The sequence below is a fragment of the Setaria italica genome, chromosome IX, assembly GCF_000263155.2.
Source record: "Setaria italica strain Yugu1 chromosome IX, Setaria_italica_v2.0, whole genome shotgun sequence".
In the NCBI taxonomy this organism is placed as follows: Eukaryota; Viridiplantae; Streptophyta; class Magnoliopsida; order Poales; family Poaceae; genus Setaria; species Setaria italica.
The window spans coordinates 5,386,496-5,404,475 of record NC_028458.1 but is presented as its reverse complement, the minus strand read 5'-3'; the positions used below and the strand labels follow the sequence as shown (position 1 = coordinate 5,404,475).

The window sequence follows — 17,980 nt, the reverse complement described above, 5'->3', positions numbered from 1 at the left end:
GTCTGTAGTGTAGAGTTTCTTTCCCAGTTTCATAGAAAGTCGTAGCATTTAATTTGCGATACACTTGATTTGGCAAAATCAGATGGAATGAAATCCTCTAGCCCTCATTGCCATTTTCAACACGTTTCATGTTCTGGAAAACAATGTACACCTAGTCTCATCCAGATGATACACATCTCTTCTATTTCTCTTGATAAATTTCTTACTGTGTTATCATTTTTTTTCTACGTGCCTCCTCATTTAATGTGATGAAACCTTCACTTCGAATGACCTAAGGCCACTACCAATGAAAATTTCATTCTCCTTTAATATGCCAACTAGGATCTTTTTATAATGTAGTAAAGAGGTAAAGAAAAGATAGAAGGAATCATTTTCACCCAGATAGAACCACGTGTACACAATTTTCAACTCTTAATGAGTCATAAAGTTAAGTGTCGTGTAGCCTATGAAATAGAAAATATAAATAAAGTAAGGTAGAAGTAGTTTCATCCATCTTCTATTTCTATTTTGTTAGTACGAAAGTTTCAAAAACAGTAAAAACAAAGAGCTTTGTTACAATGCTTCTAAAGTACCAGTGGTACTTGCAGGTACTTTTCTTTCTTATCCTTTTTACCCAAAAAGAATTAAATAGATTTACACATAATTAAAAGGGCATCATAGTAATTTTTTACTATTTTTTACTTGATCCCACCAAATTGATACTTCTTTTAGGTACTTCATGGCACTCCCTTTGTTTCCACCGTTCAATTTCGTTGGATGGACGGCTCTCCTTTCCTTTTTTCTTTCAAGTACTCTTAAATTTCTCAAAAATAAAATCTTTTTTTGAAATTGGCCTAAGATGTATCCTCTCACCTATGCGCTTTTAGGGGTTCGAGTGTGGTTGGGGGTGAGTGCATTGGCGTGATTATTATTTCTTAAAAAAAGTTCTATTGGCAGTTCCTGGTGTGATTATTATAGGTGGACCAATGGATTTGGTGGGGTGTAGTTTGGATTGTTTATCCAGATCGAAGCATTTTATCTATTTTTAAAAGTCTTAGTCTTGATTCGTTAGTTAAAATAATGTGCATTTTACGTACGTTAGTACCTTCCTGTTCATTTTTATTTTGGAGGAGAGCTTTTGCAGTGATGGCTAGAGTACGTGGTATTGCGTGGAAAACAATACGTACCTTACCAATTTTACGCACGACGGATCAAACAGCTAGCACAGACTCTGCAACATATTTCTCTGTTATGAACCGTTGCAGTTAAGGATTTAAGAGCTTTACTCAACCCTTTCCCAATCGCTCCATTAGATTCCACGTAGAAGGGTTGGATGGAAGAAGTAATGGATCGACTTTTTTTTTTCACAGCCCAAACAAAAAAGAATGAAGGGTGTGAAAATAACGGATTGCATGTTTCCGAACCAAACTCCTCCATTAAGATCTCCTCTAGTGGTTAAAGTCTAGCTCATACACTTAAAGTTTAAAAGACATGTCTTCTGACAGTCAGAGTCAAACACTATCTCTTATAATTATATAGCACTATACATCAACCTTATATGGATACGTGTACGAGACTATCTTAAAAAAATAAAAATATGATGTGACGTGTAGCTGAGTTGGCACATCGAAGGAGGTCTAAGGGGGGTGTTTGGATACGAGCTACTAAACTTTAGGAGTGTCACATCAAATATTTGGATGCTAATTAGAAGGACTAAACATGAGCTAATTATAAAACTAATTGCAGAACCCCTATACTAATTCGCAAGACGAATCTATTAAGCCTAATTAATCCATCATTAGCAAATGGTTACTGTAGCACCACATTGTCAAATCATGGACTAATTAGGCTTAATAGATTCGTCTCACGAATTAGACTCCATCTGTGCAATTGATTTTATAATTAGACTATATTTAATACTTCTAATTAGTATCAAACATCCGATGTGACAGGTACTCGCCAAACACCCCCTAAGCGAGTTTGGGCGTAGCCGCGTAGCCGTTGTTGGGTCAAAAACCTGCGCCGAGTGGGAGAAGCCCGAGCCGCAGCGGCGCACGCATCCCGACCGACTCGTGTCATGGCCGGGAGGGACAAGAGGAGGTGTGCGGCGGCACTCGGCTGCGACAAGCAGCGGCTGCGAAGGCGGCAGGACGCGGCGGCGCTCCTTCTCCGCAGGATCAAAGGTTCCCGCCCCTCCTCTCCTCAACGGCATGCCCTTAAACTATTTTCTCCCCTAGCATTCAGAGCTGACTCGCGGTGGGCTCGGCGGCACAGGGCTCGTGCGCTGGGTCGTCAAGGAGGTCGCCGCCGGCCGCTCCCCGTCCATCGTGCTCCACCGGTACCGGAACTACTGCTCCGCCGCCGACGCTGCGTCCCCGTCCCCATGGTTTGGCTCCCGCCCCGCTCCCTACACGGTCTCCTTCCTGTCACATCTCTCGAGCAATTTCACCCAAATGTGTGACCTGCTTGGCCGTGCGCTCGTGCGTGATTGCAGTGCCTGCAGCTACGACGCCCCCGTAGGCACGGACGTCCTCTCCCTGCTCCACAAGGACTGCCACACCTCCCGCCTCAGTATGCATCCGCGCGGTCTAGCGCGCACATACATCCCAATCTGTAGGTGTAATTGATCAGGATAATTACTTCAGGATTCGTTGTTGATGCCCAGATGTGCTCCTGAGGGTGCTGCTCGTGGTGCAGCAGCTCCTGCAGCAGAACAAGCACTGCTCCAAGAGGGACATTTACTACATGTACCCCTCCATTTTCGTAGGTCTGTGCTCACTAGCTGCAATGTTTGCTTCTCTTCCTGTTATGGATGACTAAAATTTAGACATTCCTTTGCTCACTGCAGAAGTAGCTGTTGTTGACCGTGCCATTAATGATATCTGCATACTCTTCAAGTGCAGTCGGCACAATCTCAATGTGGTAGGTACCATCAGTATGCCTATTTTCAGATGCTTTTGTTATCCATGTAGAGAGGACCTTCCGTTAGCAAAGAAGGTTCTCTTTGCTCCTTTACGGTGCAGCACCATGAGTTACATGATGCATACAGTCTTCGTTTGATAAGTTTTTCGATTGTTCTTCATAGCTGACTGAATATTGTGATCCCTTGGCTGCCTGCAGGTTCCTGTCGTGAAAGGGTATGAACTGTCTCTGAAGATACATTTGATCTCTATTCTTCTATGATTTTACGACGCTTCATTTTGATAACTTAAACCAATAAATTTTTCTTTTTGTTTCTTAGTCATCCCAAGCACTTCGCTCCTCTATGTAAAAAGATGATGTGGGTGTGTTTGATGAACTATTAGGGACGGGACACTGTTCTTTCAACGTAGCCTTAGTCTAATTTGTACCTGTGCTATGCATCTATTGATCAATCTGCTAGCGAAGGATACCACTACGCCTCCCAAAAAGTTGCCTAGGTTTATGCATGTGAAGAGGGGGAAAGAAATGAAGCCATGATAGATATGTTATCCCTCCTAGTATTAATTCACAAATTTGAGATATTTTCTGCAGAAGACATGTCTGCATATATGAAGAGTTGTCTTTGATTTATCTGAATACAAAATACTCAAGTAGCTGCAGGCACGGATTATTTGTAAAGTCACGATAGCAAAAATTAGGGTCAGGGCACAGGAGAACGTAGAAGCTTACAGAAGTGTTCAGTATTCAGTAAAGTCACGATAGGAGTTTGGAAATTCAAGACCATGTTATATTCATATAATTACTCGATTATTTGTACTCATTTTTACCTTTGTGCACTTGTACATGCCTTCATTATCCCAGTTTGGTGATGGGCTGGATAAGATTTGTGGAGGGTGAAAAGAAAGTGTATTGTATAACAAGTGTCAATGCTGTAAGCTTCTATGTTCTCCTGTGCCCTGACCCTAATTTTTGCCAAGTGGTTTATTTTTAAGATTCCGTTTAATTGGTTTGATTTTACCTTCTGTATATCCAGGCTTTCTCCATCCCTGTTAGCATTGAGGCAATCAAAGGTTTTTCCAGCAACTTTAAGAACACAATTCCCTTTTGTGCTATTGTAAAATGTGTAGAAGGGGATACTGAAAATCTTTCCATCAATTTCATAGGTTTCTTTTTTCAAACAAATTCAGATTCGTACATTCTGTGCCCTCAAGAGAAAAAGACTCATACATTCTGAATTAAACAGCTACCTTTGATCTTTCTGTAAATTATTTCCATTTAAATTTGGCTAGTTAGATTTAGACATCCCTATATGGTTATAAGCAAAACTTGGCTGTCATATGGTTGCTTAGCAAGTTAGATTTAGACATCCCTATATGGTTATAAGCAAAACTTGGCTATCAAGATAATTAACAGTTTATATCATGTTTTTATCTTGAAAAATTATGGAATTGGGTATCCTTATCATTCCAAGTAACTATATACAGGCTTCCTTTCGTGTTACACGAACTTCGATTTCCCCTTACCTGAAGTACATTGCAGTAAACTGAAGTTGTCTTTTTCCTTCTTTTTCCTCTTGCAGATGTTGTTAGTGTTGCTCACTACATACTTGTAGTTGAGAAGGAGACAGGTATGAGCTTCAAATTTTCTATCTGCATTTAATAGTTTCCACTCTTCGTACAGTATGCTTCAGTAGTCCCTTTGCAGTGTTCCAGCGTTTGGCCAATGACAAGTTCTGTGAAAGAAATCGCTGCATCGTTATTACAGTAAGTGGCAACTAACATATAGTGTTATCGGCTTACTGCTTCTTGTAAATTCATTTATCTAGTTTTATGATATCACACTGTCTCCTCAGGGAAGAGGCTACCCAGATATTCCAACAAGAAGGCATGTGCTCTTTATTCTCTAAGTTCATTTTGTAATTCCTGAACACGCTATTCCAGTCATGAATTCTTTTTTCCCATACTAGATTCCTGAGACACCTTGTTGAACAGCTGCATCTGCCTGCTTATTGCTTAGTGGACTCAGATCCTTATGGTTTTGACATTCTGGCCACATATAAATTTGGTTCCTTGGTAAGCGCGACTTATCTAATTCTGTTCTACTTGTCTATTGATATTACGAACTAACCTTTCTTAGCAGAATCGCAGATTTAAATTGCACTTAACAAATTCATGGATACGATCACACAGTGCACTTTTCTTCATACATTCCATAGCTGCCCTGGCATCTTTGCATTTGAATTTTCTAGTCCTTTATGAAGTTATGTTAGCAGTAAGGTCATCTATAAATCATATAATATAGTTCCGGTTTTCCTTTTTAAAAAATGAAACGTAATTATGCCCATGCTACTCATCGTACTCGCAAGATTTTGTCCTATTGTCCAAGGTGGCTTTTAATATATTTTTTCACTAAGAAACCAAGACTATTGCTTCTTTACTTGTGTTAACTGACCACCCTTTGCTATTTGTGTAATCTTAAGCAATTGGCATATGATGCAAACTTGCTGCGTGTACCTGATATACGGTGGCTTGGGGTTTTCACATCCGACTTTGAGGATTTTTGCCTTCCAGACTGTTGCCTCCTTCACTTGTCACCTGAAGGTGAACAATCTGGAGTGATACAAATGCCTTATGTAATCTTTTTATAGGAAGATGTTCCTTTGTTGTTGTATGTCAAATGCCAACTTGTGAAGCCTGTTTTTCTTCTGCACAGATAGGAGGAAAGCTGAAAGTATTCTTGCTAGGTGCTATTTACACAAGGAAGCCCCAGAATGGAGGTAAACGAGCAGAAATTTCGACTTTGGAGTTGCACTAAGTGTATTACAAGCATTTCCTCCACGATTTTGATTTGATCTCTTGTTCATGCTCAGATCTACTATTAGAACTGTCTTTTGATGCGTGGTCTCTGTCTCGGTATTCAGTAATCAGTAATGGTTAAACTAGAATTTTATAATTTCTTCCGATGAGACCCACAAAAGAACATGCTGTCCAGATGTAGATAAATGAGCTAGTGATGTTGGTTAGTCTGTAAATGGTCAGTTATTATGATTTAGTGTCTTCAGTGTCAGACCTTTAGCTTCAATAACTGTATAGCTTCCTGCTTTTATGAATAAAGGCACGTTAGGTGCAAGCACTTTATATTCTGAAGACATAAAATGAATCATTTAGCTATCAATAATTTTGAGTCATTTTTTCTTTGCTTTCTTAGAATTTTCTTTCTGAAATTCACTTGCATATTCTCTCATTTGGCAGGTCGGAGCTGGAAGCAATGTTACAAAAGGGTGTCAAGTTTGAGATTGAGGCACTATCTGCAAGCTCCATTTCATTTTTATCGGACAAATACATCCCCCAGAAGATCAAACAAGGAAGGCATTTATAAGATTATACTTGCACCCGTCCGGAATGTGCCTGTCTTACAGAATGGGCTATTCCTTTGTTTGACTATAGTTATGTACTTATGTTGCATGACTGGTTTAGTATAGTAGTTACATGTCTGATGATGTAAATAAACATACCTTTTAAGTAGTTGCATGTCTTTTAAGTTGACTACAATTATTTAAATAGCTGTGCTTAAAGTTTCTCGCAAAAAGTTGACTACTTGTATTGCAGCAGTGACGGGAACCCATTAGAAGTGAACTGCGTAATGTTCAGCAACTATGGATGTTCCATGTGTCGTGTGCGGTCATGATCCCAGAACTTGAGCTTATTTCAACATTTATTCCTGTATCATTTCTGGGCATCAGATTTGCTGCTTGCTGACAGCTCTGGAGCCAATAGTAACAAGTCCAAAAATCTGCACCTATCCAGGTGAGCATCACAGGTACATAGCAATTTTAACATATATACTAGAAACACGGCAGCTACAGGGATGGAGGTGTTTCTTACAAGCTTGATTCAAGAAAGGTTCTTTGTATATTTATTACAAGATTACAGTGTACATATGGACAACAGAATGCTAACAACATCAACCAAAACCATTCAAGCAGCAAAATCTAATACAGATACGTACAGCAGTTATAGACTGATTTGTTGTGCCAGAGTAAGGTCGTACGTTGAGATTGTGCCAGACTGGTCGACATCGAGTTTGTCAAACTCCTCCAGGAAAGAAGATATCTCCTCTTGGCTGATCTTGCCCAGCTCTTTTAGCTTGTAAAGTACAAATTCAGCAGCACTGGAAAGTGTTCAGACGTCAGCACTAGTGATACCAAGCACTTCTGAAAATAGACTGATGGAAGAGAGGTGACGAAATGAGTTAGTATAAGTAATGCACTTACCCAACTTGACGGTCGCCATCCAGATCCGCTGCCTCAAGGTCCATGGTTGTTATCCTCCTGTTAAGCACCCATTTGGCGAGCATTTTCTGCCGTCGCTCGGTATAGAGCTCAGCAAGGTACAGGAAGAACTGAGCCATGAGGATAGTGCTCATGATTATCCAAAATATCGCAAAAACACGCCCCAATTTGGACGAGAAGCTTTTATCCCCATAACCCAGGGTAGTGATCGTGGCACATACGCAGTAGAAGGAATCAACAAAGCTCAGCTTCTCAACCTTCCACAGAAATAGAGTCCCAGTGACAATAATCATCACAAGAAGTAGAGCGACAGTGTAGAATTTGTACTTTATCCGATTTGTCTCCATTGCTCTTAGCATTTTGGCCTCACCACCCTTCATATTCATGTGCATTGCTTTGAAGAACAACACTTCCTGTTTCTCAACAAGATAATCTGCAGCTTTGCTGATGAAGAGAGCAATTACCGCCATGCCTGTGAAGACGAAAGCACAAGCAAGCAGCTTTGTCGTGTCACTTTTTGGGACAAGATCCCCATAGCCAACTGAGGTCATTGTGACAATAACAAAGTACATGGCATCAAGCACTCTATTAGTTCTCTTCCCAGATATCTGATCCATGAAAAGGTAAAAGATGATGACACCCAATAGCAGGTAGATAAATAGGAGGAGTCCTACAAGCCTGAAGCTTGGCCGTATATCCTTGAATAATTCCTTGGCTTGAAGTGCAGAACCGCGCTCTGAGGGTTTTTGATCAGTGGGATCTGCGGGAGTTGACCTGCATCGTCGAAACCGTTTAGCTCCTTCAGATGGCTTCTCTTTTGGCACATTAGGAGGATCCTCTATGAATGCTTGATGAATGCTATCGTCAGCCATCAGCTTGGCCTGGATCTGCTACGATCGTGTTTGAGGACCTGAAATTCAGATAATTTAGCGCATATTAACATATATGATAATGAGATAGGTAACTGAGAGTCTGAGAAGGAAGAAATTTGGGGACTTGCATATTATCAGGAGACGTGCTACACATAAACAGGGTTGACCAAGATGGTAAGTTATTTGGAATGGACATACCATCACGAACCCAAATTGAACATACATACCGTTGTTCGATAACAGATTGAGGTAAGGGCTGTGCTAAGGCTAATTCTATAGGCAGGGGAAGGCAAGCCTGACCCTTTCACGTTTGGCTCCTCTGGTCATGGGAAGGGCAGAGTCGTCATCCTCTCATCCCAACCAGTCCCTATCTTTGTAGAATTGTAGGTCAGATTCCCATGCCAGTCTCTGTCCTCACTCGCTCGCTGAGATCGGATCTCCGGTTCTAGTTGTAGCTTAAAAAAAATCCATGAAATCGAGTGAGGATTGCTTCTGGGGTGAACATGAAAACCTCGGGATGGGATGGACTTCAACTATCCAAGCAAGGTTGGATGATAAAGAACACAGAGGAGCAGAGACATTTTGTTGCAACATTCACTCTGCACCAGCTAACTCTCTATCCCATGATCCCATCCATGAGAACAAAGCTCAGTTCTCCACTACAATCACAGCTATACATGCACTGAAGCAGCACTAGTAGTGCTTGCAACTCGAAAAGGAGACCTGATTTGGCATCAATCAAACAAGAAGTCAAGGGATGGGCTGACCAATTCAGGGAGCTTCTTTACCTTGTGGGAGAGTCAGATCGGGTAAGCCGGATTGGATCCTGCAGGCAAGGGGAGCTCTTCGCCCGCCTCCTCTAGCTCTCCATCAGGGCCTCAAGCCTCGGCTCATCCACCGTCTCCGGTTATCCCGGCCTCGCCTTTTTGTCAACTCGAGCTAGGCCGGCAAGATCGACGCCGACGTGAGCTGCGCGTGCCTGTCGCGTGCTATTTTAAGGGAGACCAACAGATAAGGCTGGCACCAGGGCGCGGACGTTATTGCCTTATTGCCGATCTGCATCTTCGGTTCTGCTCCTCCAGAATCCAGAAGTGGACTAATGGGAGAAGCTGCTGGTAAAAAGCTGCGCAGGTCCGTTGACTCTCACCTTGACAGTTGACACCGGATAAAATAATTTCTGTTTTTTTTTTTTTACCGCACGAGGGCCTGATCTCGATCCTTGACTAGGTGGGATCGTTTACCAATTACCACCTGGGTAGCATCATCGATGAGGCTATCCCAGGAAGATGCTAAAGAGGGTTCATCCTCAAGCAGGCTGGTCAAATGTAAGTCCTCTGGCCTCAAGTGGAACTTGTAAGATCCAATACCCTGTCTCGATGAAACAATGGCTCGTTGATTTCCTAGCTGTTTCTTCAGATGAAGATGCGACCGTTTTTACTATCACTGTTTGGCACGTATGGAAGGCAAGAAATACAGTCTGTAATAGTGAAAATCTTTTTCATCCTAATGTTATTGCAGAACTGGCAGAAGGTTACGTGAAAATGGCCTTGCTGCACTTATTTAAACCACCAACATCACACGTGTGACTGTGTGAATCTGAATACTCTGATTTAAAGTGGACTCCACCACCGGGCAGGGTGCTTGATGATCAATGTTGATGCAGCAACATTAAAAAAAATTGAGTTATTTTTTTCTTTACTTTCTTAGAATTCTCCTTTTGAAATTCACTTGTATACTCTCTCATTTGGCAGGTCGGAGTTGGAAGCAATGTTACAAAAGGGTGTCAAGTTTGAGATTGAGGCACTATCTGCAAGCTCCATTTCTTGTTTATCAGACAAATACATCCCCCAGAAGATCAAACAAGTCATATATAATATTGGACATAATCCATAATCGTAATGTCCAGAATGTGCCTTACTGAATAGGATCTTGTTTTGTTTGACTATAGCTATGCACTTGTGTTGCCTGAATGTAGTTTAGTATAGTAGTTACATGACTGATCATGTAAATAAACATATCTTTTAAGTTGTATTTCGTGTGGTTGGAAGGTAACTCGCCGCAGGAATTTGACTACAGGAATCTGAATAGATGTGCTTAAATTTTCTCAGAAAAAGTTAGCCTCGTGGCATTATGCAGTGATGGCAACCCATTAGTTCAATGTTCTGCAACTACAGTTGTTCTATGTGTTGTGCCCGGTCATGATCCCGGAATAAGTTTATTTCTGCATTTATTCCTGAATGATTGCTGGGCATCAGATGCATCAGACTTGCTGCTTGCAGATAGCTCTGGAGCCAAATGTAACAAGTTCAAAAGTTTGCACCTATCCAGGTGAGCATAAGAGCTACTCGGCAATTTTAACATGATATGCTGGAAACATGGAAACCACAGGGATAGAGTTAAAAAACTTCACGTATGCGATACGTGTAGGGTGCGCTGTGTGAAAGCTCAGATAAACTTCCAGCAATATTTGTTTCTTACAGGCTTGAGTCAAGTTGCTTTGTATCTTTACAAAGCAAAATCAAATTCAAATGCATATGCATACAACAGTCATTGACTGGTTTGTGCCAGAGTAAGGTCGTAAGTTGAGATTGTGCCGTCAACATCAAGTTTGTCAAACACCTCCAGGAAAGAAGATATCTCCTCTTGGCTGATCTTGCCCAGCTCTTTTAGCTTGTAAAGTACAAATTCAGCAGCACTGGAAAGTGTCAAGAGATCAATGTTCAGACGTCAGCACTAGTGATACCAAACACTTCTGAAAATAGACTAATGGAAGAGGAGTGACGAAATGAGTTATAACTAATGCACTTACCCGACTTGATGATCGCCATCCAGATCAGCTGCCTCAAGGTCCATGGTTGTTATCCTCCTGATGAGCACCCATTTGGCGAGCATTTTCTGCGAGCTCAGCTACGTACTGGAAGAACTGAGCCAAGAGGATAGTGCTCATGATTACCCAAAATATTGCGAAAATGGGCCCCAATTTGGATGAGAAGCATTTATCAACATAACCCAGGGTAGTCATCGTGGCACATACACAGTAGAAGGAATCAACAAGGCTCAGCTTCTCAACCTTCCACAGAAATAGATTCCCAGTTACAATAATCATCACAAGAAGTAGAGTGACAGTGTAGAATTTGTACTTTATCCGATATGTCTCCATTGCTCTGAGCATTTTGGCCTCACCACCCTTCATATTCATGTGCATTGCTTTGAAGAACAACACCTCCTGTTTCTCAACAAGATAATCCGCAGCTTTGCTGATGAAGAGAGCAATTGTCGCCATTCCTGTGCACAGACGAAAGCACAAGCAAGAAGCTTTGTCGTGTCACTTTTTGGGACAAAATCCCCATAGCCAACTGCGGTCATTGTGACAATAACAAAGTACAAGGCATCAAGCACTCTGTTAGTTCTCTTCCCAGATATCTGATCCATGAAACAGTAAAAGATGATGACACCCACTAGCAGGTAGCCAGGTAGACAAAGACGAGGAGGCCTACAAGCCTGAAGCTTGGCCATATATCCTTTGAATAAGTCCTTGGCTTGAAACGCAGAGATGCGTTCTGCAGAGACGTGTTCTGAGGGCTTCTGATCAGTGGGATATGCGGGAGTTGACCTGCATCGTCAAAACCATTTAGCTCCTTCAGATGGCTTCTCTTTTAGTACATTAGGAGGATCCTCTATAAATGCTTGATGAATGCTGTTGTCAGCCATCAGCTTGGGCTGGATCTGCTGCGATCATGTTCGAGGACCTGAAATTCAGATATATGATAATGAGATAGGTAACTGAGAAGGAACAAATTTGGTGACTTGCATATTATCAGGAGACGTGCTGTAATAAACAGGGTTGACCAAGATGGTAAGCTATTTGAACATCAAAGAGAAGCCATCACGAACCCAAATTGAACAGCAGCATGATGAAATATTATACAGTACCGTTGTCTGATAACAGATAGGTAAGGGCTGTGCGAAGGCTAATTCCACAGGCAGGGGAAGGCAAACCGCAAACATGAGCCTTTCGTTGGCCCTCTGGTCATGGGAAGGGCAGAGTCATCATCCCCTCATCCCTACCTGTCCATATCTTACTAGGTCAGATTTCCATGCCAGTCTCTGTCCTCACTCGCCAAGATCGGATCTTCTGTTCTAGTTGTAGCTTAAAAAAATCCATTAAATCGAGCCAGGATTGCTTCTGGGGTGAACATGGAAACCTTGGGATGGGATGGAGATGCTATCCAAGCAAAGGTTGGATGATAAAGAACACCCAGGAGAAGAGACATTTTGTTGCAGCATTCACTCTACACTAGCTACCTCTCTATCCCATCCATGAGAATAAAGCTGCCCCGCGTCGCTCCCACCTGAGCGACACGGGTGGGAGCGACGCGGGCGGACGCACCCCGCCGCGCCGCCGCCCCTTCCTTCACCTTACCACGGCCGCGCCGCCGCCCGAGCTAGCCGTCGGAAGCCTGCGCGTCTTGCGAGGACGACGGCGTCGGGGCGCCCTTCGTCTCCTCCTCATCCTTGGCGGGCGCGGCCGCCGGGGCTGCCGGAGGGGGCCATCAAGAGGCAGCACGCGGCGAGGCCGGAGAGGCTGGATCCGGGGCCTCCACGGCCAGATCCGGTGGCCACGGCGCCGGATCCGCAGTCTGGCGCGGCGGCAACAGCCTCCCCCGCGCGGGCCAACGCCTCCTTCCCGATGTGGCGAGGGTCTCATGACCGGGGGCGGGGTTGGCATCTGGGCGAGGAGGAGCGAGACGGCGGGGTCTGTGGCTGCGCGAGTGGGCACTCCCCGCCGCTGTACGCAGCCTCCGTCGCCGCAGGGAGGAGGAAGCGAGAGAGCACAGCGGCGGTCAGAACGGCCGCCTAGGCTTCGAGAGGCTGAGGAGGAGGCGGGGCAGCGGCAACGTGGTGGAGGTGAACGTTCGAGCGCGGGGCGAGCGACGGCCAAGGCGTGAGGCGAGAAGGCCATGCGATGGGGCCGGCGCGGCAAAAGCGAGGCAGCCCAACAAAGAGGCCGCGCGACATGGGGCTAGGTGGTGCATGCGAGATGAAGGCGCCAGGATGCGGGCGCGCCGGCCCGGCGGAGGAGGCGGTGCGGCGGCCCGGCAGCAGCCGAGGCACCCGTGGAGGACAGCGGCGCGGAGGGGTGCCGATGCGGAGGAGGCGCTGCACACAGGCTGCATGCGGGGCGAAGGTGGAGGTATGGCGGCATGGTCGTGAAGGCGCAGCGGCGACACCACCTCGGATGAACTGTCGTGACTGTGATCCGGGAGTGCCGAGCCGTGAGCGTGCAACGACGGGTCGGGATGCTCTAGGCGAAAGCCCTCGCCGACGTTTGCTGGTGGAGCTGACGGCGGCACCCTAGGGCGTCGTTCTCCCTGTTGGGGGTGTCATGTCTGAGCTAGAACCCTGCTGCACGGGGTCCTCTAGGTGAAAACCCTGTCCAGATTCTAGACGAACGATGGCCGCGCCATTGGCATCGTGCCCTCCTCGGAGGCGTCGTCTCTAGAGACCCATCTAGACTTTGGCATTGCTGGTCATTTGGTTTGGGCGGTCACAGCTGGTGGCAATATTTCCACTGCGTGGCAAGCTGGACGGGTGTTACCGAGATCGCGCAAAGGTGATCACAGTTATGGTGGCGGCCAGGGGTTGTCGCAGGGTTATCGATCTGAGCTGCTTGCAGCGGACCGCGGCGACTGGTGTTGCTTGGTAACGGTCAGTGTGGCGTGGGACTGCATTGGAGAACGTCGCTTGCGTCAACGACATCGTTGGATAATTAGGCTTGCAGCGGACCGCGACGGGTTGCTCAGCTTGACTGGGCTACACGGTACAGTACATCGGCACAAGCGACTTCTCTGCCTTGCTGACATGGTGGCGAAAGCTTTTGCGCGGGCGAAGCAACGAAGTGAAGTCGACATGAGACGACAGCTTAGCTGATCGATGGAGATCTGGTGGAGCGAGGCAGCATTGCTCACCACTCTGACGGTGACAAAAGAAACGAATCCATGACATGGAGTACCATGGCAGGCGTGGCGAGACCCCGCGCGTGGTGTTTTTTCAAGACGGCGAGTGCGAGATGGAGTCCAACGACGGATGTGGCGAGACCTCCGCGCGTTGTGTTATCCTGGTGGTGACTACGGGGCAGCCTGCGGAGGTCCGGATTCGGTGGTATCACTCCGTCAGGTGGAGTGTGGTGCTACAGCAGCACTGCAGCGCAGAGTCCCGCATGGCGGTGGCCTTCTCGATACGGTGCAGTCTGCTTCTATCGGTTCGCTATCGACGCAGGGCCACACCTGGAGGTTTCGGCGAATAAATGAGCGGGAATGTTGGTGGGTGCCGCCGTGACGAGTGGAGCGGTGAGGCCACGTTGACGTCCCAATCCAACCGGTCGGGTGTGGCAGTTTTGTTTCGAGTGGTTACCCGTGTTGATGTCCCAATCCAACCGGGTAAGTCTATTTTTGTTTTTCTTTTCTTTTCCTGCCTATGACCTCCCAGGACTGTAGCCTTGTATTTTTTTCTACTATATCAATGAAACACGCAGTATCTTGTGCGGTTCATTTCAAAAAATGAGAATAAAGCTCAGTTCTCCACTAGAATTACAGCTATACATACACTGAAGCAGAACTAATAGTGTTTACAATTTGATACATACACTGAAGCAGAACTAATAGTGTTTACAATTTGAAAAAGAGATCAGATTTGGCATCAAGCAAACAAGAAGTCAAGAAGACATGGTTGACCATGAGGAGCTTGTTTACCTTCTGGGAGAGTCGAGTCAGATCGGGTGAGCCAGATTGGATCTTGTGGGCAAGGGAAGCTCTTCGCCCTCCTCCTCTAGCTCTCCCTTAGGGCCTTAGGCCTCAGCTCCTACACCGACGACCGTCGTCTGGCCTCGACTTTTTGTCAATTGGAGCTAGGCCGACAAGATCATCGAGTGATCGACGGCGACGTGAGCTGCGCATGGTTGCCGTGTGCTTTTTTAAGGGAGACCAACTGATAAGCCCGGGCCCAGCACCAGGGTGCGGACGTTATTGGCTTACTGCCGACCTGCATCTTCGGTTCTGGACTTCTGGCTCTCGAGAGTAAAAAACTGATAAAATAAGGTGATGGACTGATGGAAGAAGCTGCTGGTAAAAAGCTGATGTAAGAATAATACGAAGTACATGGTGCCAGCATGGAAATGACACAATCATTCACCAAAAGGACCAACTACTAAATTACTAAGGTGTCTATGAGCCAATCAAAGGTAAAAGTGAATCTTAGTGTCCTCTCCTGACATATTTTATCTCTAATGTACAGAGTAAGGGAAATCAGATTTGCTTTATTTGAGATAATCAGCCATACAGCTCATGAGGCCATCTTATCTGTTATCTCCTAGTCAGTCGACTAAATCACAGTGTTTGACAGTAGCAATGTGTATCGTATATTGTCGACTTCAGTAAAATCACTTGGGTTAAGTAAATCACTTGGGTTAAGTAGATTTCTTGAATACTGTACGCTAAAAGACTGAGAAGGATGCAAGTTTTTTTGGAGCATACCTTTTACTGTCTGCTTATCTCCAATCTTCAGTCCATGCAGGCCTGTAATGGAAACACAATCTTTTGTTACAGAAAAGTGGCATATAGGGTGTAGAATATATTGATGAGTAATGATGCTTTCTTATGATGCTCAGTCAGGACCTTGCATAGTCAGTACTACCTCACTTTGGGTAAGACAAAGTCTATTCAATTTCTGCTCTCAATTTCTACTCATGCAAAATCAGATCATCAATGATGTTGCCTTATGCTACTCAGTCAGGGTCTTGCATGATCAGTACTACATCTCTTTGGGGAAGACAAAGTGTATTCAGTTTCTGCTCTTAATTTCTACTCATGTAAAATCAGATCATTATGCTCTGTTTCTGTAAAGTTGTTAGCAGATTAAGTTTTGAAATCTTGACATTCAGACCCATACTCGAATTGCATAATATTATATATTAACTTTTCCTAAGTTAAATATATTCAGAGGTTAATCCAGTAATTGACCTAACACACTCTGTTGTTGACTACTCTGCTCTATATACCTTCAACTAATGGTAGGCTGCTATGGCTTTTAAAAGAAAAAGCTCTAGCACCATACTTACAGTGATTAATATCTCACATATTTTGGCAAGAAAGCACATAGGCAACTTCAGGATAAGATCTTATCTGACAATGGACTACTCTGTAATCAGATATATCAGCACATCAATCAATTATGTGTACAGGAAACCATTCAATTACTTTTAACATCATGTAGAATATTAACAATCATTCTGAAAGTAATGTTGGAAAAAAAAATCTTACAGGGTTAGGGGAAAAGAAACAGTTCACATCTACGAATCTTCTTAGAATCTACCCTCATGGTTTAATGGATGTAAAATCTAGCACAGAAACATACCTGGTTGCAGTGCAGATCGTGCTTTGTTCAAGGCCTCAAGGGGATCCCTTTTTCTTCACGCTTGCAGGTCAGATCGAGTAGGATTGCTTGGGTGATGGAAAGAAGACAGAAAGGATTGTTGGCTTCTTGCTTGGGCGATGCAAAGAGGGAGAGAGGGTTTCTGCCTGGGTGGACGACGCTGCTACGGCATGCGCGACGGTGGGTGCGCAGCTGGATTTCTGGAAGGGGAAACGCCGGCGCGGGAGACGAAGGGACTGGAAGGCTGCCGAGCCGTATCGAAGGAAGGCACTCGATTCTGCAGTACAGTGGCATGGTATATCTGATAGGTTTGCTCGAGATCGGACGTCCCAGGAAAAAGGGCGACGTGGCCCAATCAGGCCCGGGAAACTTCACCGGATTTAGGTCATCAGAGATGCCGCTGCCAAAGCAGTCGAGCTCAGCTATGGGCCACATGCCAAATAAACCATCGCCATTGCTGCTCTCACTCTCAAAGCCCGGCCCGTTATGGTCGGAGGGCTCCCTCCACCACTTTTTCCTCTCCGTATCATCTCTTGTTGCTTCCAGCAGAAAAGCTTGCGGCCGCCAAAAACGAACAGAGAGGGAAAAAAAACAGAGGGGGAGAAGGAGCTATCATCGATGGCACGCAGAAAGCTCCGCGATTGGCCTGACCTCTGACGTCGGAATGTCCAGCACTCCAAGACCAGAGACCACGGTTGAAACGGAGACGCGAGCCAGCCAATCCAATCCAAGCTAGCGATCGAGCGAGTGGGAAGAGTTGCGGGCGCACCCAATGACTTAGCTGATAAGGCGGATTCTGGAAGGCGGGCACGCGCGCGTGCGCCGCCGCCGGTGGAGCTCGTGCGTGCGACTGCCGACTGCTCCACCGGGAGTCCGGGACCAAGGGGAGAGACATTGTTGGTGGCGACCGGCGAGAAGGGCACTAGCGCGCGTAGATAAAAAGCGACGTCGCTTTTCACGTTTTTACGTGAGAGTAATTGGTCAAGCTTTTCAGACTTTGGTGAATTTGTAAGTTTCACGTAAACCATTCCAATTTTGTCATTGTTCGTCGTTACCGTCCTTTTGTTTTGTTTTGTCGTGATTCATGTCCTACTCTCGTGCTATAGACTGTCCTGAAGAATTGGGGTGATAACTGAAGAATTTCAGGGAAAAAAGAGTGAAACAAGTTCTTATGTCTCATACAGAAGACATACGGGTGATGGAGCAATAGTTTCAGAGAGAGTTGCGTCTGTATCATTGGGACTGATGACAGGGTGACAGGAGCCTATAGCAGCTAGCTAAGGCAGCTGACAGGAACCCAACCGGAATCTCATCTTGAAGCGATACTACTGGACAACGGGGAGGCCCCATTTGTTGACGATCCTCGCCGGGATTCACTTGTTAAATACACATAGGCTCACATCGGATTGGTCACGCCTTCTTGCGTATAGAAACGGAGATACTGCGACGGCGACATGGAGCCTGTCAGCCGTCAGTAGCAATTTCT

General features: G+C 45.2%; 2 protein-coding genes, 2 long non-coding RNA genes and 1 pseudogene across 6 annotated transcripts; 2 read left to right on the top strand and 3 right to left on the bottom strand.

The window, feature by feature from the left end:
* Positions 1-2,001: 2,001 nt before the first annotated feature.
* Positions 2,002-6,536, top strand: LOC101756199 (meiotic recombination protein SPO11-1). The gene is made up of 15 exons (XM_004981688.3): positions 2,002-2,162; positions 2,254-2,365; positions 2,474-2,550; positions 2,645-2,746; positions 2,828-2,901; positions 3,100-3,116; positions 3,763-3,832; positions 3,935-3,971; positions 4,481-4,528; positions 4,606-4,664; positions 4,754-4,785; positions 4,868-4,973; positions 5,381-5,501; positions 5,614-5,677; positions 6,153-6,536. The coding sequence occupies exons 1-15, from the start codon at positions 2,057-2,059 to the stop codon at positions 6,277-6,279; spliced, it is 1,152 nt and encodes a 383-aa protein (XP_004981745.1). The 5' UTR covers positions 2,002-2,056; the 3' UTR covers positions 6,280-6,536.
* LOC101756603 (two pore potassium channel a) lies at positions 4,366-9,076 on the bottom strand. Of its 3 annotated transcripts, XR_002675842.1 has the most exons (5): positions 8,853-9,076; positions 7,175-8,102; positions 6,910-7,071; positions 5,415-5,605; positions 4,366-4,633 (listed from the first exon to the last, which is right to left on the bottom strand). XR_002675842.1 is itself a non-coding variant. In XM_022823125.1 (4 exons), exons 2-3 carry the CDS (start codon positions 8,062-8,064, stop codon positions 6,915-6,917), a joined length of 1,047 nt encoding a protein of 348 aa, XP_022678860.1. In that variant the 5' UTR covers positions 8,065-8,102; positions 8,853-9,076; the 3' UTR covers positions 4,366-4,633; positions 6,910-6,914. The 3 variants fall into 3 exon arrangements, 2 of the variants coding, with proteins under 2 accessions (XP_022678860.1, XP_004981746.1); XM_022823125.1 differs by lacking the exon at positions 5,415-5,605; XM_004981689.3 differs by lacking the exons at positions 4,366-4,633; positions 5,415-5,605 and having other exon boundaries at positions 6,722-7,071.
* On the top strand, positions 9,064-10,143 carry LOC105913627. The gene is made up of 3 exons (XR_001163063.2): positions 9,064-9,195; positions 9,292-9,389; positions 9,816-10,143. It is a non-coding gene; the product is annotated as an uncharacterized LOC105913627 (long non-coding RNA).
* A 312-nt stretch (positions 10,144-10,455) lies between these two features.
* LOC106804105 lies at positions 10,456-11,812 on the bottom strand (annotated as a pseudogene).
* A 2,771-nt stretch (positions 11,813-14,583) lies between these two features.
* LOC101755525 lies at positions 14,584-16,813 on the bottom strand. The gene is made up of 3 exons (XR_001393090.2): positions 16,477-16,813; positions 15,597-15,638; positions 14,584-15,182 (listed from the first exon to the last, which is right to left on the bottom strand). It is a non-coding gene; the product is annotated as an uncharacterized LOC101755525 (long non-coding RNA).
* Between the last annotated feature and the right edge of the window lie 1,167 nt (positions 16,814-17,980).